This window comes from Vigna umbellata, chromosome 5, assembly GCF_029865625.1.
Source record: "Vigna umbellata cultivar VRB3 chromosome 5, Vumbellata_1.0, whole genome shotgun sequence".
Classification (NCBI taxonomy): Eukaryota; Viridiplantae; Streptophyta; class Magnoliopsida; order Fabales; family Fabaceae; genus Vigna; species Vigna umbellata.
Window position 1 is genome coordinate 68,227,300 of NC_142169.1, and position 23,904 is coordinate 68,251,203.

At 34.7% G+C, this 23,904-nt stretch overlaps 2 protein-coding genes and 1 pseudogene across 4 annotated transcripts; 2 read left to right on the plus strand and 1 right to left on the minus strand.

Annotated features, from left to right (window-relative positions):
* The first annotated feature begins 632 nt into the window (after positions 1-632).
* FES1 (Zinc finger C-x8-C-x5-C-x3-H type family protein) lies at positions 633-15,144 on the plus strand. 3 transcript variants are annotated; one of them, XM_047307603.2, is made up of 8 exons: positions 633-1,711; positions 4,191-4,734; positions 4,903-5,108; positions 5,194-5,225; positions 5,310-5,544; positions 5,683-6,533; positions 6,647-6,773; positions 14,819-15,144. In XM_047307603.2, the coding sequence occupies exons 1-7, from the start codon at positions 964-966 to the stop codon at positions 6,674-6,676; spliced, it is 2,646 nt and encodes an 881-aa protein (XP_047163559.2). In that variant the 5' UTR covers positions 633-963; the 3' UTR covers positions 6,677-6,773; positions 14,819-15,144. The 3 variants fall into 3 exon arrangements, with proteins under 3 accessions (XP_047163559.2, XP_087972787.1, XP_047163558.2); XM_088116661.1 differs by having other exon boundaries at positions 5,310-6,533; XM_047307602.2 differs by lacking the exon at positions 14,819-15,144 and having other exon boundaries at positions 5,310-6,533; positions 6,647-6,939.
* Positions 15,145-15,353: 209 nt separating this feature from the next.
* On the minus strand, positions 15,354-20,301 carry LOC148198842 (uncharacterized; annotated as a pseudogene).
* A 2,251-nt stretch (positions 20,302-22,552) lies between these two features.
* On the plus strand, positions 22,553-23,904 carry LOC124833193 (dormancy-associated protein 1-like). Its single transcript, XM_047307610.2, has 3 exons — positions 22,553-22,711; positions 22,832-23,048; positions 23,565-23,904. Exons 1-3 carry the CDS (start codon positions 22,615-22,617, stop codon positions 23,599-23,601), a joined length of 351 nt encoding a protein of 116 aa, XP_047163566.1. The 5' UTR covers positions 22,553-22,614; the 3' UTR covers positions 23,602-23,904.

Here is a 23,904-nt window from a genome sequence, read left to right on the forward strand (position 1 = left end):
AAACTCCTGTTTATTCTTGAGGCAACGATAGATTAATATAGGATTTTTGAAAACATTTTTACATGTCATATTTTTATTGGGTTTAAAACATATCAATATAGTAACAAATAAATAATCAACTAGTAAAAATGGTAACATGTGTATTATGTCAAATTATTAAAAAAATATGTGTCAAACTATTTTTTTTCTTATTATTGAATAAGTATTTTTGAGGAAATATTTTAGAATTATAATTTGCTGGATGCACGGGTGAAGAATGCATGCTCTCCTATTCTCTTGCAATCATGGTTATTCCTTTAATCATGCTAACAATTAAATATTTAATTTCATATCATCAAATTAATAGTAACGAAAAAGGTTAAGTTGAAATTACTTATAACGAATTACTTATATCTAATTATGCAATCTCCAATACAATTAGGTAAAAAAACACCAACAACTAACAATATTATTTAATCTAATTAAATTAGTGGAATAGAAAGTTAAGAAAAACATATTAACATACATTTTACCATCCCATTTTAAACTAGAAAACAAAATTCTATATATAATAAATCATCCACAGAATGGACTTTTACTTAAATTACGAGTAAAAAATTTTATTGTTAAATGTTTGCGGTGTGTTAGGCCCAAAACTTTTTGAGAAAGGTACATATGAAATTGGGTTTTTACTGGAGAAAGGAAGGGACTAGGGTTATCGGAGCGACACGTCGGAGAAAAGACGTGGCGGTGAGTGGGATGCACCTCTGGTAGCAGGACTCTGGCGTACACGTCAGCGAAGCATTCCTGAACCATTGTCGTGTCGTGTGTGTTCCTTAACGTTGCGTTGTATTGTGTTGTCATATATCATCGTGAGTTTGGGTTTTTGTGTGTGTCTCTCCACCCCTGCTTGATTCCCTATTCGATCGAATTAGGGGTTTTCTTCTCATTAATTTTTCTCTCTGCACGTTCAAATCCAATCCAATGTCTCTCCCTGACTCTCCTGTGCCCGATGATATCGAGACCGATCCATCCGAAGAAGAGGAAGAAGTCGAAGAAGAAACAGAGGAGGAGGACGAAGCTGAAGAAGTGGAAGAGGAGGAGATTGAGGAAGAAGTAGAGGAGGAAGATTTTGAAGAAGAGGTAGAGGAGGAAGAGGTCGAGGAAGTAGATGAGGAAGAGGTCGAGGAAGTAGAGGAGGAAGAGGAAGTGGAAGAGACGGAGTTAGAAGAAGAGGAAGACGAAGAGGGAGAGGGAGAACAAGAAGTAGAGGAAGTGGAGGTAGAGGAAGAAGAGATAGAGGGAGAAGAAGAAGAAGAAGAAGTAGAAGTTGAGGTAGAAGAAGAGGAAGAGGGAGAACAAGAATTAGAAGAAGGGGAGGAAGAAGTCCAAGAGGATGAAGGAGAAGAAGAGAAACAAGAACAAGAAGCACTGGAGGATAATAAAGAAGACCAACAACAGAAACAAAGAGAAGCAGTGGAGGAGAAGAAGGAAGAGCAACCACAACAACAAGAAGCAGCAGCGAAGGAGAAGAAGGAAGAGCAACGACAGCAACAAGAAGAAGCAGTGGAGGAGAAGAAGAAAGAGCAAGAACAGCAACAAGAAAAAGCTATGGAGGAGAAGAAGAAAGAACAACAATTGAAACAAGAAGCAATAAAAGAGAAAGAGGGACAACAAAAAGAAGCAGTAAGGGAGGACAGATTGGCGGTGACAGGTTCTCCATCCGATGCTGGTAAGGATTGGAAAGGTTTTCCAGTTCATAAATTAGTCGTCATTGTCATTCTTATTTTTATCCGCTACACAAATGAATTACACGCTTCTTTTTTCCCTAATAATATTTCTGTAACTTCGTTTGATGCCGTGTTGCTCTTTGCTCTCTGTGGTACCGTCTCACATGTTGCATTGAGTTTATGTGGTTTTTGACTTTTTGTGTGTTTACATATCAAATTCCATATTGATGTTTCTCTTTTACTTTGTCATTCCATTCTTATTGAACTGTTTGTTTGGGGATGGGGAGAGGAGGAAATGGCGGAACTAGGGAGGAAGGATTTGCTGCTGAGGATAAAAACCTAGTGATCGTGGATCAATTTTAGTGGCATGGTTATCTATAATTGTATATGACGTGGTTATTAATCTATAATAGCGCATTGCAGTCGGCCCTAAAGACACTTTTAGTGGTAGGATAGAAGCGCATTGCAGCCTACCCTAAAACTTCTCTATTTGGATATCACGGAGGATGACTGCGATTCTGAAATTTTGTACGTAGAATAGAGACGTAAATTCTTAAAACTTGGAAGAATTACTAAATTTCAGAACATAGGTGGGTGCCACTGGAAATACTGCTGAGTGTGGGTGGGTGGGTGTTGGTGACGCTGTGGGTGTCACAGAGAAGTGTGGTATTAGAATGCTTGACCTGCCAATTGATTTGAACCCATTATTGGAATTGTACCCATAACTAGAATCATGGTTATCAAACTCTCTGAGTTAACTCGTAAACTCAGCTTACGTTCCCAGACATGGCTTCCGAGTTAACTCGGAAGTAAACTCGTTTTCTGCGTAAACTTGATAGATTCAACTATGAAATCAGAAGGATCGTGTAAAATTGCGAGTTTGGAGTGATTCTGCGAGCTTGAAAGTTATATATTTAATGAAGTGCATCAAAATTAATGACAATAATTCAAGTATTTATGTTTTACAATATTTATTTTTATGAATAATATAACTATAAATTTTATTTATTTAAAGTTATATAATTTTGTAGACTTGTTTGAATTAAGATATTATTTATATAATTTTTTTCATCTGTAAGTAAACTCTTACGTGTTTACGAGTCGAGTTTACTCGCCTCTTACGAGTTTACGTAAATTCTTGAATTTGATAACCTTGATTAGAATGCTTGACCTGCCATTCAATAACTGCTCCACAAACTGCCCAATTTGGCCAAACATCAGAGATCTGTTATAGTTATTAGTTACTCTTCTATTGATCTTGCTGAGCTAATGGCTGGTACTTTTTAGCTGTATTGAGTGTGATGTTTCTAAAAAAACCCTCACTCAAGCTTCTCACGAACTAACCCAATGCTTGTTCTTCAGAAATTCCTGGTGTTGTGCTAGCAACATCTCAAACTCTCTTAAACATAATCTTCAAGCCAACAACGTTTTGGTGCAAGGTGCTTATAATGGGTTTGCGACACACCACTTCAGGGAAATCTTTTCAACCACTCAATTTTCAGGTTTTCTATGTCATTAATTTGGACACACCCTTCCTCAAGTTTTTGAACCAGTGCACCACTGCTCCTTCAATACACAAAATCTAGTGACACTTAGAATTCTGGTTTGGTATTTGGGATTTTAATGAATTTCTCAGCCATACCCAATCATCCAATGGGCTAATTCTTGTTAAGAAGTTGACTTTCAGTTTAATTCAACCCCACAAAACCGATTTATAAGTTGATTTTTGCACTCACTTATATATTCTAAATTAGATTTATCTTTAGTCAATGTAAGACTTCCAACACACCTCCCTCATGCTGAGATATATACATATTATGTATGAAACTAGACATTAATGGATGGTCTGATAGTAGGTGAAACAATATGTCCAACAAATAACAAATTCCACTAGGATAGACTCTCAAAATGACTATGATTCCAAGTTAAGAAGTGGACTTTAAACCTAACTCAATCCCACAAAACTGGTTTGTAAGATGAGATTTGCACCCACTTATATACTTTAAATTAGTCTTATCTCTGTCCATAAATTCCCATCAAAATTAGTTCAGTTTCACTAAATAGGAATCCCAAAATAACTAAGGTCTATGCATGAGAAAGAAAGAATGTCAATGCATGGATCATTTTCAAGAGAAATGTGGTAACTACCTGCCGAGTTGGCATTGGGTAGAATCAGAGAGGGGATTCTGTTGTAACGGGTTTATCACCTTTTTAGAGGAGAGCACAGGGTGGACAGGGCTGGGATTTTCAAGAGAAAAATCGGCAGTCTTAAATTGTCCAGAATATTTCTTCATTTCTTTTTCTTTATGCCTCATTCTTGATTTACTTTTTATCGTCGATTCTAAATTTGGGCCAAGTTATGGAGTGTGAATAGTCCTGGGTTTTTTGGGAGTCTGGGCACTCTTGAATCGCGCAGTATATTTTGTTTCCTTTCTTTTCCTCTATGCATTTTTTGATTTAACTTTTTATCTTCCATTCTAGATTTGAGCCTACAAATGGAGTCTAAGGAGCAAGACAAAAACTTGGGGCCAGATTATTCTGTGGCTGAAAACCCTGAAGTAATTCCACCATCTAGTGTGCATTGCATGGAAGAGACTGATGCCATGCTCAAAATATCTGTTCCTTCATGTGAGATACTGACATTGAGAAAGGAAGAGCTTCACCTGAAATATGACATTTCAAGTCATTCGAAATCTAGAGAAAATCTGACTAATGTTGAAAATTGTAGAAGTCAAGGACTAGAAGTTGATGTTGAAAATGCTGGATCCCTTCTACAGAAGGAAACACAGGGTGGATACAGTGAGTTAGGTTGCAATAGCAAGGCTAATTTATGTGATGATAATGATATTGATTCCAGGGTCAGGGCCACCAAGTCATCTAGTGATACTGGACAAGTTATGGTCAATTGCCTGCTTCCAAAAGATTGTATTGTTGAGGATGCTAGTGGTGGTCAGAGTTCTAGGAACAATATCAAGCAGTTAGAGAGGGAGGAGTCAAGGGATGATATGAAGCAAACACTGTCAAGGTCTGGTCATTTTAGTTCAGTATGCTCTTTTACATTGTAATATTACCAAACTTCAATTCATTCAGGATGATGTCTCTTCTGAAAGTAGTTTTCTGTCTTTTTCCAGTGTGTTTAAATTGGTCCACATGCTAACCATTAGGTTTTACTGATAACTCCTCCTAATAGCAGGACTAGAAGTATGTCTCCCAGTGCTGAGATTAAAAACACAAACAAACGACCAAAAATTATATGTGATTTTTTTGCTAAAGGATGGTGTATCAGAGGTAGTTCTTGTAGCTTTCTTCATATAAAAGATACTGTGGATAAGACAGATCAGGAGGCTGAAGCTGACTTAGTTACTGCTCATCAGAAGAGAAAATTGAAAGTGGAAGAAGGTATATCATATAACTCGTTTGGTCAAGTTATTCAGGAAATTTGTTCTGTAATCATATTTCTAACGAAGGTATTGTACTGGAACAGGTGTTAAGGACAATGTTCAGAGAATAAGGATGGTTAGCACTCTAGATTCATTTAATACTTAACTTGATAGCATATCTTTGCATTCTTCTGAGTTTCCTTTAAATATGAGCACGCAGAATGAGCAAGAACAAACTCCTAGTTGGCATCCATCTCAAGAAAAACAGAACTTTACGCTGAGGGACAACTTGTTTCCAGAGAATAGATTTGCATTTAGTTCAACAAGCAATTATTTCAACCTAAATCAGGATGGAATGACTACTCTTCGGAACCAACATATATACAAAGGACATGCTTCCACTCTTTTGAACCATTCACCAAATTCAAGCCTGGTTACTCAATTTCCATCTTCAAGTATGTCACTCTCTCACCGGATTTCTTCTCAATCAGCATGCTCATTGCCTTTTAGTTCATCTTTGGGGGCTGGTACCCAAAAGATTTTGAGCACTGATAAAGAATATCTCACATTTAAGTCCACTTTCTCTGGTTCAGGGCGGGAGGATTTTCGTCTAGTTAGTTCTTCCAGCGTTCCATCTTATCCCACTGGATATAAATCAAAAATCTGTTCTTATGATTGGGAACCTTCTGTGCCCTTCCGGCCTTCCTTTTTTATTACTCCCATGAATGTATCATCTCCTGGAGATCTTTATGATCCTCTTCGCGATAGCATTGAGATACCTAATATAGGGGATGGGTCTTTGAAGGCTTCCCTTTTAATTCAAGGATCTAACGTACTGGCTTCATCACAGGCTCCGATTTATGGTGATTCTGCTGTGATTGGGAAATACACGTCCAGTGTTAATGATGACAAAAGTTCTGTATCTTCTCATAATAAACTTTATGAAAATGAGCCAAACAAAAACTCTGTTCCTCATGAAAAGAATACTGAAACAGAGATAACGTCAGGAACTTGTGTAAACTATCAAAATGGTAAAATTGGCACGGGACAAAATACCTTAGGTGTTGCAGATAGTACAAAAAAGGAGAGAGAAATGACTGAGCATGATGCTAGACGACATGGTGAAGGATCAGGGCACAAAACAAAGAGAGGAGACAGGGATAAGAAAAATCATGAAATAGATGTTGACTTTCAGATGGATGGCACCATGCAGAAGGAACCAAAGGCACTAAAAATGTTACGTGCAGCTCTTGTTGATCATGTAAAAGAGTTGTTAAAACCAGTTTGGCATGAGGGTCGTCTTAGCAAGGATGCACATATTATGATAGTCAGAAAATCAGTTGACAAGGTTGTTAGCACCATAGAGCCCCATCAGATTGCTACCATAGATACTGCCAAGCAATATGTTTCTTCAAGTCGGGCAAAAATTGCAAAGCTGGTCAATGTAAGCCTCTTTTCTTTTCTTGCAGTTATAGTGATTTTCCAATATGTATGTACATGGATATTATTGTTTCATTGTGATGTTCTTCATTTAATAGAAATATCTTTGATTTGCAGGGATATGTCAACAAATATGGCAAATCTTGATATGCAAGCCAAAACACTTTTTTGTACAGTTCCTGATCAATTGCCTGGTCGTAGTTCATGAAAAGTTCTGTCTGAGGCTCTCTTTTTCATAAAGAAGGTTGATTTGGAATGTTTTGGTTTTGAATTTTCTTCAAAATATTTATGCATCTTTTTATCCGTGCCTTCTCTTGTTTGTTCCATTCTAGAGTAAACTTGCATGAATTGCATGGTTTATGAGGATATCTTATTTTCCTTAATTTACATGATTACATTTAATTGTTTAATAGCAGTTGGTCTAATTTTCAAGCATTTCAAGATCTTTAGCAGCAACTTGGAAAGACTGATGGGATGCTTTATTTTTTTTATCGTTTTCATGTCTGAAATCTCGAAATTATTGTAAATGTGTTGATGTCCAGTACTTTATAGTTCAGTGCTTTAAATCCTAAATGACGGTGGGTATTGGCCGGCTCGAAAAAAGCTATAGTATGATTACTCACTCGTGTACTACCAAATATCTTTTCTTCATTATAGTTAGAATCCTCAAGCGTGTACTGGGTATACAATTACAAACAATCCTTTGAAGATGTTTTCAAATTGGTACCATCTTCCTTGACCTATTTTGTGAATGGTTTGTTGACTTTTTTCTCTATAAGCATTTGCCCTGACACAACACCCACTGCTACATTTTTGCTATATGGTAGTTGTCGTGCTCTTTGAGAATATTTTCTTTTTGGTAGTCTTCAAGCTCTGAAAGTACATTTGCTCTCCAATAGTCATCGTGCTCTCCGAACATTATTTTCTCTTGAACAAAAGTTATGTCCTTAAGCATTCTTTGGTAGTATACCAAAACCTATGACCCAGCCTCACAATCAAGCTGCCCTTCTTTGCAACCACTATGTTGCTTGACTCATGGCCTACTGCCACCATGTGCGCCTAATTTCTTTGCGTGTTACACATTTGCACCAAATTGATGCTTGGAACTTAGCTAGTTCCTAGAGATTACATTTTCACACACGCACACCAAATCGATGTGTGAAACTGTGTCATTGTTCAGCTCTAGCAACCAACTAACTAAAATGTTCATGAAGTCTCAAGGAATGTTGTGTTAACGACATTTCTAAAATGCTTGAGGAAGAGTGTTAAAGATATGATTTGATTGCATCAAATTGGGAAATATTTTAGCAAATATTTCCCTTTATTAGTTATTGATTTTGTTCCTTGCTATTGTATCTCTTTTTCATTATATATAAGAGTTAATGTATGTACAAGATGTACAAGTATAAACAATCTTTTGATATAGCAATTAGAGTTGGCAGTTTCAACCCAAAAAGACCTTTTGGCCTCTTTGTTGTTGAATAACTCACTTTGACTTTAGCAAGCATTTCTTTGGTTTTAGCAAGCATTTGAATAAAACCATTAATGCCTTGCATTGCTTTAGAATTAAGACCCATTCTTTGACTTTTGTATAAGAACTTGGGTTCAGAAAATAGATTGTTACATGTAATGGATAGTAGAGTTGAACTTCTCATCTTTTATCTGTGATTACAAGAGTTCAAATAATTTCTTCTCGATCTTCATGCCCCTAGAAGCATCGCTATTCTTCACAACCATTAATCTTTCTTAAGAAGGGGAGACTTTAAGCCTATCTCAACTGACTTGTAAGATGAAGTTTATGTCTACTTATATATTGTAAATTCACTTTATCTTTAGTCCATGTGTGACACATACATCTTAAGCATGAGACTAGACATATATAAGTGGTTCGATAGTGGTCTAATAGCAGGTGACTTGTAGGAATGACAACGGGTCGGGTCAGGCACAAATAGTGCCTATTCGTTACCCGACCCACAACAAATTAATCAACTCGTTACCTGTCCCGTTACTCTTCAGATACCGTTTTAAAAAAACCTACGAGTATTTTAAAACCCGCGGATAATCCATGGATACTTGGATATTTAAAATAAGATATTTTATAAATTTTTAAAATAAATATAAATAAAATTACTAAAAAATATAAAATATAAATTAAAATTTAATTTTAATTAAAAACCTAATGAATTATAAATTTGTTTTAATTTTAATTAAATTTGACTTAATAAAATATAAATTAAATTTTTATTTTAATTTTTTGTGGCTAATGGATACCCACAATACGAGTAGTATGATACTCACACTCAACCCATTTATAAATGGGTATTAAAATATATGTTACCAGAGGGTAATAAATAAATAATCGCAGATACCAACTATTTGCTATGGATTTTATTCCCAACTAGATTACAATATGCATCTAAAGGTTACAAGCTACTATGAGTGTAGAGTTCCAATTCCACTCCTTATAGGTTTTAAATATAAGAAACGATTAGTGAAGAGTGATGAAGGAAAACTTGTATTGATTGGATATTGAATTATGAAAAATTCACTGATAAATAAAACTAATAGAACCTTCATAAAAAATCCTTAGTATATTGTTCAAGGGAATTGTTGGAGATCCCAAATCGACTAGAAATGAGATGAATTTATAGTATAGAAGTGAGTGCAAACCTTACCTTACAAGTTAGTCTTATAAGATTGAGTTAAGCTTAAAGTCTACTTCTTAGAATGGTATTAAAGGCCACCAAAGTCTGTCCCAACTATTCGTTGTCTTTAGAATTATTCAGTACTTAAAAGGTACTCTCGGGAAAGGGATATTTTTCAAGAGAAACAAGAGTCTAAGTATCGAATCATATATGGATGCAGACTATGCTGGGTCAATTGTGCACAGAAGATCAACCACAGGATGCTGCACATTTCTTGGTGGAAATTTGGTGAGTTGGAAAAGCAAGAAACAAAATCCAGTGGCTAGATCAAGTGCTGAAGCAGAATTTAGAGCCATGGCCCAAGGAATATGTGAAATTCTATGGCTAAAGATTATATTAGATGATTTGAAGATAAGATGGTAAAAACTTATGAAGCTATACTATGACAGTAAATCTGCCATTAGTATAGCTCAACATGCAGATATTCTTACTAAAGGTCTAAATAGTATCACATTTGAAGGAATCGTATCGAAGCTGCAGCTTGAGGGGGGAGTGTCAAGAAGCACGCAGTGAATTTAGGGCTTTATTTAGGGAAATTTATATTTATCTTTCATTTTGTTTGTTTTGTTAAATTTAATATTACAAGATTAAAATCCCATAATTATACGAATTTATTCTCTCTAGGATTTTTTAGTGTTTTATTTTTTAGTTTATGTTTTTATCTCATAACACATGTATAAATATATAGGTCAACTGACCTAATAATTGTGAATGAGAAATAAAGAAATTCTTCCCTTCTAAATTTAACATGGTATCAGAGTCATTGTTAGAGTCTATCCTAGTGAGATTTATTGTTTGTTGGACATATTATTTCACCCGCTATCAGATTCCTATCGGACTATCCATTAATGTCTAGTGTCACGTTCGAATATATATACCTTGGCGTAAGTGGGTATGTTGGAAGTCTCACATTAACTAGAGATAAGGTCAATTTATAGTATATAAGTGGGTGCAAGCCTAATTTTACAAGCCGATTTTGTAGGGTTGAGTTAGACTTAAGGTCCACTTCTTAACATAAATCCTTTGTGTAGTTGTTTAGCAAGTTCTTAACATTTCAAGAGACTAGAGTTTAGAAGCTTCAATTTGTAAAAAAGGGTCTTTTAAAGTCCCATTTGTTAATATTAACATTCATTTTTTTTTTGCTTCATCAAGAATTTGTGTTATACTAATCATTGACTATAGAGAAAATTTTAATAACTGCTAGTTTAAGTCCCCTAGCAACGTGATGTGTTGTTTTTTTATTCTCTTTATCATAGTTTTGTTGTTGATTTCAGCTTCTTATCTTCATGGATGGCATATTTTTGTTACCCTTGAACCATGAATTTTGCTATTGTTAACAGAAATTCTGATATCAGTAAGATAATAATCTTATTTTGCTTAATCATCAATATTTCTTTGTTCCATCATTTAAACCCATGCCTTTGTGAACATCATTATTTAACGTACCACTTCGGTCAATATTCTCTATAGTTTGTGGCATGTTCAAGGTTTTCCCATCCCTTCTATCTGCAATGTTTCTCTTGGTCATTGGCAAGGTTGATTTTTGTTAAAAGTACTTAGTTATTTTATTAGATTTTATGAGAATATGTCTAATGTAGGCTACTTACTGTTGCATTTATAATTGCATAAGTGGGGTACAATAATGAGTTCTTGTACCGATATGTTACATGTGTTGAAGTCTAATTAAACATGGGATGTTTGTATTATGTGTACTTTTCAGGTTAGAAATATATGCATCCTTGCAACCCTTGAGGAATTTGATGAAGATATGAACTTTTCACTAAATTGAGAGTCAATTGTAATTTCACTTCCAAGGTCTCATTTTTCACTAAATAACAATTGATTTCTCTATATTTAGTTCTCTAGCAAAAGATTGGATTAAAAGCAACACATAGAGCCTTTGGATATTACAAATCAAATTCATCATTGGCATGCCCAAACTTTAATAGATAAAGTTACGGGTGTTTGTGTGTTGGGTTGGTTAGCATTTGAGTAAACCCATTATCCAACCCACCAAAATACTATCAATGTTGGGTTTCTGCATTTTTTATGTTAAAGCCAATCCAATCCAACCACTCATGAGTGACTTGGATTGGGTTTGTCAATTAGGTCAAGATTTAAAAAAAAAGTAATTTTTTTAAAGTATCAACCTAATTAAAAAATAACACAATCTTTACAAAATTTAATCCAAGACTTCAAGTAAAACAATAAGTCTAATCATAGCAAGTTTTGTCCATACTAATTTAAAACATGAAAAGAAAACATAAGACAATTTGTTCATTGCACAAGTATAAGTGCGGGTTTTGGTTTTGGTATTGGGTCATCCATACTAAATGCACGATCCAACCTGTGTAAGAGTGGGTTAGTTTGGATTGTGTCAAGTTTGACTCAATCATAAGTGAAACCCAACCAAATCTAATTGGGTTGAGTTCAGTCATAAGGTAAACCTGATCCAACGAACACTCATAATTAAAGTAATTGTCAAAGTCACATTAATCTCATGTCGTGGCTTCCACAACCCTATAATTAGTCTTTGCTCTAAATCTAGCAACTACATTTTGTTTGTTGTCTCTAACAAGTTGAAGTTTCCTCTGAGAAGAGCACAATAGCTTGAAGTGGATCTCTATTAAATGGAGATCATACCCAATTTGCACCACAACCTACATCCCAATGGAGCATCACATGTAGCATTCAAGAGTTGACTTACCATACTTACAATAAAGGTGATATATTATCTAGTTGTTGTAAAATAGTTTAAGCTTACGTATCAGGAAATAATATTTGCCAATGTCTTTTAGTTGTTCCTCCTACTTTGTGAGCAACTTGACATTGGATCCATGGGGTTTCACAAGGTTTGCAATCAAATCATTCTTATTTCCTAAAATGTCCAAAATATTTGTTTTGACTAAAACAAAGCCAATAGTAGTTTGGGTAACTTCAATACCCAAGTATTTGAGAGGATCTAAATCGTAGGTTTGAAATTGTTAGGTTAGATGATGATCTTTGAGACACAGATGATTGATGTGGGCATTTCCAGTGATAAAAATGTCGTCAACATAATCCACTATATAAATAAATGGGATTATTGTTAAAAAACTTGGGGTGGATTGGTTGGTTCTACTGGAAATTGGACTACTAACTAGTCTGGTAACATTACCAAGCTAGGCACAACCAACAAGGTCTCCCGTATGTTCACACTTCGGTAAGTCATGCATCCTACAAAGTTTGCATAAATTTGAATCTAAACCATACTTGAACACGTGAAATTTGAATATAAAATATTTTGAATTTTGTAAAAGTTTGGACTATAACCCAAGTCCTTGGGGTTTCTAAAAGTGGTGAGATCACCAAACATGTTGGGGCCCAAGTCACCACATGTAGATGTTTGGTATATGGAGTGTCAAATTTAGTTTATATACTAGATCTTATATATAAAACACGTATAATTACGTCAGTTTATGCAATTCAATCTTTGACCCATTGGTTCATCCAATGACCTTCGGACCCAGAATTTTGACTGGGTAAATGGTCAGTTATGATAACATTGCAAGTGATAAATGAAGAAATAATACAATGATCTGCTGCACCTAGTCATACCAAATTGAGTGCAAATTTACAACTAAGAGCTTTGAAAAATTAACAATGTTTATATCTATTCCTCATTAGAAACTAAGAAGTACAACGAGAGTAATTATTCATTAATGTGACAAAGCATTAGTAACGTATTGGAGAACTAACATGACTTAGACTCAAATATTAGAATGAACTAAGCAAAGAGAAGATAAACCTTGCTCATTGACTTTGTTGGGAGGTGCTTTAGATGTGTTTCCCAACTAATGACTCACTGGGGAAAACCCAAATTCCATATTGGCTAGGAATATATTATGAAAAAAAAGGGAATATAAGTCGGGGAAATTGTCACCTCACAGGACAGTTTTCAAGGAAGAGTTTAACCTAAATCCTAGCAGTAGGAAGTGGTTTTTTGTGACAGACTGACAACTTTAGTTTGAGAAATCATGTGAACTTAGGGCAAGTTATTTGGATAAGAGAGATTGGAAAAGATATTTTTTACTAGACACATGACCCAAAGTACCAGAATCTTGAATCCATTGGCCAAGAGTGGAACAACCACCCGATTACCTATGCAAAATCATAAGCAATTGCGGTGGAAGATTGCATTGTAGCTTTCAGCTTAATCCATTATACGTATTAGCAGTATCAATCAGCTTGGGAGAGGAATGAGGAGAAATGACATCGATAATATTAGCCATCTTGACATGCTTATGTGTGATCATAGAGTCAATAGAGATAGAGAAAGACGGAGTATTAGTGAGAGATGCAAGAACTGGCTGATAAAATTTGATTGCACATGGAGTCAACTTTAGGGGGACCTACTAAAGCAACAACTCTAAAAATTGGCTGCTATCGTCTTTGTGGGGTCTCTGGATTATGATTCAAATTCTGAAGTGAAACCACGGTGTTTTGTGATTCCATGTTATCTTTCTTCAAATTAACAAGACTGCAATTGATAGTGTAGAGACAGTTGACATCATTAGTGTATGCTTAAATTCTTTGTTTCAAACCTCAGCGTGTGTCTTGAAGGCATGGAACTGAATCCAAATATCAAAAGAATGTCATCCATGTTGGGATGTTCTTAAAAGTTTTGTACAGCTGATCAGATTGACTGTGCCTTGAAGCAAAGTTGGACACTAGGGAGTCCCTGGTGTCATGATTTATTTATGCAGTGAGTTTTTTATAGGAATGACACGGACATTTGTTAAACTAACAATATGATGAGGAATTGGATTTGGAGACATCTGACATGCTATGTTGGGACTGGGGAAAGCCAATTGGACTCAACAAATATGGGGAGATTGAGAGGCGTGGATGGGTAGGTGTTGCTAGAAAATAGGCTCACATGTAGATGGTGGATTTATAGAGTTTAAGAAAATGAAAGTTGTATTCAACTGTCAAAGTGTACAAGATACAAACACTTTCAATCCTATTTATATTGTCATGACTAAGTCAGTTAAAATCAATGTTTCCAAACTTGAGGGGATGTCATAGTTTGAGAATAAAAAAGATCAACAGTCAACAATGTTCTTCCTAGCATGCAAAATTGCATGTGCAGAAAAAAACAAAACTAATTAGTTGGCCCAAAGAGAACAATACCTAACAACAAAACAAATGAAGAACAGAAAATAAATGGCCCAAACTGAACAACACCCAAACAAGCCATGATACAAAAACAACTTCAATGTACCAAGCAGCTGCCTAACAACACATACCAAACAATACCAAGCAAAGAACAACAACCAATTTCTGTGAGTGCAATACTCCGTTTGAAATGTATTGGGTCTGTCAGTGTTGTTTCAGTTATACAATTGTTATTTCTCTTACAGCAGTGGTTTCTCTTAGACTGTTGATTACTGTAACTGTTCTGTTGGACAGTTACAACTAACTTGTTACTGAGTTCTGCATATATTCTGCTGTTAACAGAGTCTCATTCATTTTGAATCTTTTACCCTTTTCATAATAATAAATCAGTGTATGAGTTTTCTATTAATTTCCAAACATGTGCCAGGCAAAGAACACTGCAAGCCGGGAAGATCTATGAAATCTGACTGCAACAACGTAATAGAGAATGTGTCTGTTGACAGCATTCAGTGATAGCTATGTCTTGGATACCAATGCCAAGAGCAGACTGCAAAGAGTAAGTGTCTTAATTCGTTGCAGTGGAGAGGAAGAAACCAGTGTTTTTTGGACACTTCGCTAGGCTTTTAGTATATTTTGAAAATTTGTTGATCTACTAAAAGTTGCAATCAGCCTACTATGATCCAGCATGTGAGTTAGCACATTGTCCCCCCTCCCTCTCTCAATAGAAATTTGTTGGATGGATATTGTTTATGACTGTTTTACAGTGATTGCTATAACTGACAAGGATAAATACTAATGCATTTTTGTATATTCGGATAAACTAAACAGAAAACCAAAGAATTTTATTATTGCTGAAAGCAATGAATTATACATATTTGTAGAAGAGGCTCTGAATAGACTCTTTGCGAAGTAAACACTGTATAGTGCTGACTCAATACTATAAGAGTTTGTAACTTGTAGAAAGATCACCAATTACATGCTCTACAGTAATACTGTAAGCTTTCCAGGCTTGGACTATTAACAGATACAAAGAAAGGGCATTCCGTTAGAAGCTTCTCCTTACCCAAGCTCAAGTTGGTGAGAAACTACCGGTGGAGACATATTGACCTTGGACTGCTTAAATGGGATCAGATAAGAGATTAGAACCTTGCTTAGACCTTGTAACAAAAGGTCCTTAGCGTCGTAATATAAATGCTTTAGCTTCGATCATGTTTGTCTTAGATAGTAGGTCCTTAATACACATGCTTTGAGTAATAATGAGAGCCACCAAAACATAATCCAGAGCTCCAAGCTGCTTAAGAGAGAAAGCGGAATGAAGCTAAGTGATAAGATGTTGAACCAAGGTAAAAAAAGGCTGCTAGTTATAAATTTTGTCATCAATGTACACCAAAAGATAGCAGGGGAAAAGTGTTGGCTGTAAATGAATAGTGAAATGATTGCATTTGCTGTCGTTGGAAACCAAATTTAATACATGTGGTTTTTAGGCACTAAAACCAAGTTGAAGGAACTTGGTTGAGCCTGTTGAATAGAGTGAAAACTATGTATGGGATTAATCTCCTATGTGTTGAATATACACATAGGGTATTATATTTACAATAGAAGAAATATGGACTAAGTCCAAAATACAAATAAGGAATAATAATAAACTAAATAAAAGATACAAGATAAATATAAGATATCTATCTAAGATATTTAATAATGTAATATATCTAACACTCTCCCTCAAGTTGGTGCATACAAATTGTATGTATCAAACTTGTTATTAATATAATCAATAAAGACTTAGTGAAAATATTCACTTCTGCACTCGAATGACATCAAATTATTAATGATTTGCGAAGACGACATAGAAGACGGAATATCAACCCAGAAGACTCCTTCTGAGCAACAAATTTTGGAGGTTGCTTCATATAAATTTCTTCTTATAAATAGCCGTTAAGGAATGCATTGTTGACATCCGGTAGATAAAGAGGTCATTGTTGAAGAACCACCACAACTTTAAATAAACTAACAAAAGCCATATTTGTCACGGGAGAAAAGCATATATGGATAGGTCAAACACACCGATGACAACAGAAGAGAGGTCAAAAGAGACAACAGCGGAAGAAGTCATAGACGATCACGATAGAGAAAAACCCTAAAAATTCAAGATTCTCCAATCAAGGAACTAAGCACAGATCTTGAAGGATGAGAAAGAGGTGACCTCAGCGCTTTGAATCATTGTCCGAAATGAGATGGGATGTGTCGCCACGCTCCATGGAAAAAGGACTAAATTGACAACTTCGAGAGGCTTGTGAGAGCGTGTAAGATCTTCGATGAATGTGTCGTTGACAACACGGTGGTTGCTTGGCCAAGACAATCAAAACCGTGTGGTCGTTGGTCGAAACTGGAACTCTGACAAAGTGATGGTGGTAGTAGCTCCGGTAGAGGCAACGAAAAGTTTTTCCTAAAAGAACTTGGCACTGGATACCATGTTGAATATAGTGAAAATTATATGTGGGATTAATCTCCCTTGTGTTGAATATACACATAGGATAGTATATTTGTAATAGAAGAATTATGGACTGAGCCCAAAATGCAAATAAAGAATAATAACAAATTAACTGGAAGATAAAAGGTAAAGATAAGATATCTAAGATATCTAATAATATAATAAATCTAAAAGAGCCCATAAATAGCATTATGCAATGTACTAGCCAAAGACGTGTGAGGAGCTTCCTTTATGTCTTATAAGCCTCTTCAAGAAAGCCATTAAAAACATTGATCACTTCAAATTGATGAAGCGATCACTTGGTAGTGACTATAAATAAAATAAATTGTGAACAGTAATATGCTTTATTACTGGAGAAAAGGTTTGATTAATGTCAATTCCCTGCTGTTGAGACCATTTGTTTATAGAACCATAAGCATTTTCCTTTATGTTGAAAACCCATACTCAGCTAATAGGAACTCTTTTAGCAGAAAAAGGAATCGGTGTGCTTTAATAATCTATTAGATTTACCAAGAGTTTGAGAAAATGGAAATAAAAATCCTATGTCCATATGCGATGTGACAAGTGATTATAAGATAAATTGTCTAAAATTAGTTTATTTTGTATCATTATAAAAAAGCATTTGAAGTTATTTGTAATAGTTATTTTATATTTGAATTGATCAGTTGTTGGAGATAAAATAGGAAAACAACTTAGCTAGAAAATAATCTGTTAGGTTTTAATCATAATAGGCTTGAGTATTTGAAAACAAAATCCATTAGAATCTTATTTTCACTAATGTTACCAAACAAGAGAGTACAGTTAAAAAAAGTTTATGGGAACAAAACCTCTAAATATAGTTCAATCCAAACATACTCCATAGTTTATAGGATTCAATGTATGATAAAATTATATCTGTTATACGTGATGCTGCTAAAATTAAGTTTATACTTTATCAATCGAAATTCATACTTATGTGTACATGTGGCACATGGGTATCTACACTCCAGCTCGGAACTTTTGCCAAATATCCAATAAAGTTTGTTGTTCATTATTAGACTGTTATCTCGTGCTACAGTAACTGAGTCTTTATTTTTCCTGTATTCAGTTTTTACATTTTACATAAACAATCAATCGTACTTTAGAATGAAATTTGTTGGACTTACGCATAAGCTGGTGAAGCTTGTATCAAAATGCATGCACACCTTATCTATGCATCTAAAATGTTTTACAAGCAAAGAAATCTTAAGCATTTATTCTATACCTAGCCATTCAAATGTGAATAGTGCAGTTGCTTTAACCATTTTTATGCTCGAGTGCCATCTGTTATCGTTCTGATTTCTGAGTTTTATTGGTCAACTTCTACAATTCACCTTTCAAAAAATGAGCATCCTTGCACCATTTCTGTAGTAATGCCTAACATGTAGATACTTAAACCTTCAAGGTAGCAGCATCTTAAATTTGTATTTGAGCATATTAATATCGTGAGCTGACAAAGTAAAAGAGTCGATGGCCAACTTTGTAACAAATGGTTGAACAAGTGCATAGAAGTTGAATCTTTTATAGTTTTAATCAACCAAATAAAACAAAAAATGATAGATAGTATCCCTAGCGACAGGTTTATATTGTTGATCATTTGGTGTTACTGACTGACCTTGAAATGAAGCACGTCACATGTATTCTCCTCAGACAAAATTTAGCTATAAAATGATAGATTTCTGATTACATTTTCTGGCCTTACGTGAATGAACACAGAATAAACCTTGCGTCAGTAAATTAAGATTTTCTCTTGGAATATAGTATGTGCTTTAACAGAACCTTAACAAATCGACATGGTGATAGAAGAGACTTCATTTTCCTGGCCAAACCCTGTTCCGGCCTTTTCTTGTTTGTATTCTTTCTTGCTTTGTTATGTTAATGATATGTCATATTGCTGCCTGTTTTACCGCATGACATCTCACTACTACTATGGGTTGCTTGTAACGAGCTTGAGGAACTGGGTGAATTTGTGATCAAAATCTGATTTGTTTGGATGGCGAGTTCTTGTGGCCGAAGTTGACCAATGGAAATAAGCTTGTCAGCTGGAGTGATCTTGATTGAATGGCAGCAGAATTCAAGTTTGCTATAGTGCTTGCAAATTCAAATTCGGGGTCATGCTTGCTGACCACGTAGTGTCAGCCCGGTTAGGAGAAGGGGGCTTTGGTTGATGGTCTTGAATAGAAGAAACAAGGCCACAAAAAGAGATCGAGTCCAATGAATATGCAATGCTATCATACGCAACATTGGAGGTGACCTTGTTTCCTTCCATTGATTTGTAACCTAGACGGCTATGTTGGATGAAACCTTGTATATTTATGCAGAAACTCGCCAGACTTTGGGACCTCACTTTAATTCAGTTGGAATGTGGTATGCCGGGTCGAAATTGTTATTGGTATTGGCGTTGGGGATACGCCAATACGCATATTTAATTTTAGGGGTATTTCCTGAGAAGTTAACATGTTGGATCAAGAAAGAATGATAAATCATAATTGGTGAACATAGATAACGTTACACAGGGGGCATGATCTGTACATTATCTTTTATCAACATTCTTTGATGCAATACGTTGCTAATTGAACTTAAGTTTGTGTATGAAGTTTGTCATCTTTAGTTCGAGGTTTGTAACATCTTCCAGTTGGCCCGTATAGATGGCAGGTGTTGGATACATTGAGGAGTCTGAATTGCCTATATTGGTGGATATTTCCAAGATATAGTGTGTGGCAAGTATCGGACAAGTGCTTTCTTACTGCTTCTTTGCTGTGGAATCATAGTTAATACATTTCTCTGTCGTTTTCTAATCTGGTTAGTATGTTACATTACCGACGTGCGACGGTTGGCATTGGACACTAGTCCAAGTTATTGAATTGATTTGGTCATTTTCATTTGGTAACAAGTAGAAGCACAAGTAAAACTGGGCGACCCTTGGATTAGGAAAGAATCCAAGTTTTGCAATTATGCATGTCTTCAATAATCGGATAGAAGTACACTGATGTTTTAGGAGCTTGAATGGTAAAGAGGTATAATGAGGATTACTACGTCGCTAGTGCCGGAGTATCCGAGTATGGTACTATTAACACAACTAACGGAGGAAAAGGTGAATTCAGATTACTATTATTGGGTTTTCACATGATAAAAATATGAATTTTCTACTTGTATTGTATAACTTGTGGACTTGAAATATCAAAGCTTAGTCAACCCTCAATTTAAAATGTTTTTATTTTTCTTCTAAATTATATTTGTAATAACTCTTAAGTACTTCCAGTATCCAAATAGATCCTTTATGTGGCCCAAAGACTAATTTATTTGCATTGCACAAACGGCTGTTGATGCCGAGGCGACTGATTATGCTATCCAAATAGTCTGTTTGTGTTATTCTAATTGGGTTCATTGTTGAAATATTTCTTTGTTGGAATAAACTAGAAGTGTGCCTTTTTCTTTCAGCATCTCCGTAAAGATTTTGGAACCTCAAACTCATTTCGAAATGGACTTTGTTGAATGTATATTTACATTTCGGAAAAGTACATTCAAGAATAAATGAGAAATGTAAGAAATGTTCAATAATGTTGTAAGAAAGACGAAGAAACATCACTGAAGGTGTTGGTGATGACGTATTGCTTTAAAAAAATAAAAATAAATGGTGGTTCGAAGAAATATTTGTTTGGCTGTAATTTTAAAGCGTGTAACGCAAGTCAACCTAATCAATTAGAGGCTTTATTTTGACGTATAAAACGTGTAAACATGGAAAATTACCACTGCCTTTTTTAATGTTTAGAGAATGGACCAAAACAAACACTTAGATTGTATTTTTGTCATATTCGCTGTTTCGTTAGCTTCACTGAGCCTATGCCTCCAAAATGAGCAAGTTAATGAATCTTCACCTTAAGGGATAGTATCTTGTGTACAGAGTAAAATATCATCTTCCAATATCTATTAATGAAATTGATGGCTTCCAGAGAGTCAGTTTACATAATGTTTTTTGGTGAAGGAAACATCTTGATCGTAATTCTTATAGCTGTGATAAAAAATTCTCTAAATTTGACTTATATTATGATGGTCTTAATGTATTTCAAACATTTGTGAAGAACCAACTAATTATTTCCAAGACAAAAAAAAAAGTGAAGAAAAATGACAATTATGTATTTTGTACTTCACAGTATATTTTTAAATTATATAGTTGAAATCATGTATTTCAAATATATGGTTCAAAATTGATTTTTAAATTTTACAATTAAAATATTTAAAAATAAATTTATGCTAGGCTTTTGACATTTTAATTATGTTGACTTATCAATTATTTATCATGAAAATTTATGAAAATAAAAAAGGAAACATAAAAGAATATAAAGATATTTTGAACTTCTTTTGCCATATTTATAGTATAGAGGTATATGTCTCGTGTTAGGTCATAAGTTACAAATTTTATAATCGAAAATTTAATGTTCAAACTCTCCATTTGTAAATCAAAGTTTAATCTATGTTCAAAATTAAGCCTTACATTCACTGGAGTGGATTCATGGAAATAACTAAAAAATTGTGAAGAAAAACGTCAAAAGAGATTAAACATCATTAGAAAACTTAAAAACTGTACTTTGCCTCTTCTTCTATTTTCAATAGTAAGTTAAGTAAATCGTATCAGCCACTCATCCCACATCTTGTTTTCTGACTTAAATTTTAAAACCCAAAATAAAATAAAAAATTATAAATATCCCAAACGAAGCTTAAAATGTTACAGCATAAATTTATAGGCTAATTTTAATTAGTCACGGATTAAAAATTAGTATATTTTTTCTTTTTCTGATATAAAAACGTTTTTCTTGTTTGATTTTATTTAGGACATACACATAAAAATATCATTCGACAACTGACTATATTAATATTTCAATACCACTTTTACATTTTTAACTTAAAATATTAATATATTATTATATCATGAAAATGAAATTGTAAAGTGATTTATTTTTCAAAATATGTCAGTATAAATTTATCTGTATTTATTACCGTACCAATAATAAAGAACTTTAGTTGTGAGTCTTTTATTGTTAAAATTAATGTAATTTATAGCCATCAAGAACATAATTTTTCAAATGTGATCATACGTTTTTAAAAAAAATGAAAATTTCAATTAAATTTTTGTAGCTTTTGTTTCAAGTGTAACACTATACCTTATTTTTTTTAATTTGATAAATATCATGCATTATTTATTTACCGTGGGAAAACAAACAAACTCTCCGAAATCTAGATGATTCCAGTGTAGTATTTATCCAGAGCCATGCCCCAACATCACATGACCACTGCATGATTAATGTTGTTCCAGTAAAAGAATACATATATATAGATAGATTATAGGAATCATGAAGGAATGGGGCCCACCACGAATTAAAGTCCTTATCCCATCACCACGTACCCCACATTATCTCAGAATAGGACAAGCCACAGTGCTAAATATATACTTCAATTTTCATCTCCCACAGTTTTACCAAGTCTTCATCCTTATCCACTTTTGTCTCACTCTTTCCACCTCATGTTTTTACTACATCCACTCCCCATCATCACATCCTAACCAAAATAACTTACACTTGGATGCACCAGAACATTCCCTCCCATTTTGGACATAGATATTTTATGTCTAGACATCATCACCCTCTATATATACACTCTCCACAACCACTTTAACATCCCCCATTACTCACTTTTCCTCCATCAACTCTTCCAACATGGTTCTGCTAGAGAAGCTCTGGGATGATGTTGTCGCCGGCCCTCAACCCGACCGTGGCCTTGGCAAGCTCAGAAAACTCACCACCCTAAAAACTGGTGCACCCTTTGTTACATCCATCATTCTGCTATAGTCAAGAACAATCCTTAACTATAATATAAAATTACATGTTTTAGATGTTCCACTTTTAACGTTTCTCAAACTCATGGATGTTGTAGATGAAGGAGAAAGTAGCAAGTTGCAGAAGAGCTTGTCCATGCCGACATCTCCGACAACCCCTTTGACTCCGTCCACACCTACGACACCGGGATCGGGGCGTAAATCTGACAACGTTTGGAGGAGCGTGTTCCATCCTGGGAGCAACTCTGCCACCAAGACCATCGGTGCTCAGATGTTTGACAAACCTCTTCCCAACACTCCCACTGTCTACGATTGGTATATATATATAAATATACATATATACTCTCTTTCTTTCTTCTTTACAATAAAGTTTGTACTCCAGATCTTGTATTCTTATACCTTGTTATTGTTTCTACGTTCTCTTTATCATATCAACCTTGCATGCATTCAAATATATATTGCATATAATTGTTATGCCAAAAGATTAGTCATGTTTTCTCTTTTTAACCTAATTTTTCCAAAAAAAAATTCTGTTAAATGAATTAGATCTAACTCTTACTTATCACTTGACAACAGTTCTTTTTTTTTTTTTAATAAATAGTGCGGTTTATCTTTGCTAATATTTACAGGTTTGGATCATTATTATGTCTTGGGTACTGTTACGTACTTGTTTTTGCTTATGGGATGCGTTTTATTGAGTACCCACGATTGGGGTGATGTAGACCGTTTGATCTTTTGAGAAATCAACGGCTGAGCTGAAATGACATAAATCAAACGGTTATTTTTGTAAAGGTTGTGTGCTGAGATGAAAGTGGTTGTATTTGATTGCAGGCTGTACAGTGGAGAGACCAGGAGCAGGCACCGCTGAGGCGTGAAGGAGGCGCGTGGGTTGCATGTAAATATTGTCGTTTTTCGTGGATCGCATGCCACGTTTGCAGCTACTATCATTACGTGTCGAGAATTTATTGGTCTGTTACTAACTAAAATGTTACCGGTGTGTTTGGTTTTCGTGAGCAAGTTAATGTAAAATGCTAAATAACTAGCATGTTTTGTTTTGTTTGATCTTTAAGTTTTGTTAATTAGCCACATATGCCTTGAACTTTGGCATCTGGTTAATCTCTTTACCCCTTCTGTTAAGTATTAATATTAAATAAATTAAATTGTGTTAAAA

Coding starts and splice junctions, on each gene's coding strand:
- FES1 (XM_088116661.1), top strand. CDS start 964: ATGTCTCTCCCTGACTCTCCTGTGCCCGATGATATCGAGACCGATCCA. Junction 5,109..5,193: donor AAAATTGAAAGTGGAAGAAG/GTATATCATATA, acceptor GTACTGGAACAG/GTGTTAAGGACAATGTTCAG. Junction 5,226..5,309: donor ATGTTCAGAGAATAAGGATG/GTTAGCACTCTA, acceptor ATGAGCACGCAG/AATGAGCAAGAACAAACTCC.
- LOC124833193 (XM_047307610.2), top strand. CDS start 22,615: ATGGTTCTGCTAGAGAAGCTCTGGGATGATGTTGTCGCCGGCCCTCAA. Junction 22,712..22,831: donor ACTCACCACCCTAAAAACTG/GTGCACCCTTTG, acceptor TGGATGTTGTAG/ATGAAGGAGAAAGTAGCAAG. Junction 23,049..23,564: donor ACTCCCACTGTCTACGATTG/GTATATATATAT, acceptor ATTTGATTGCAG/GCTGTACAGTGGAGAGACCA.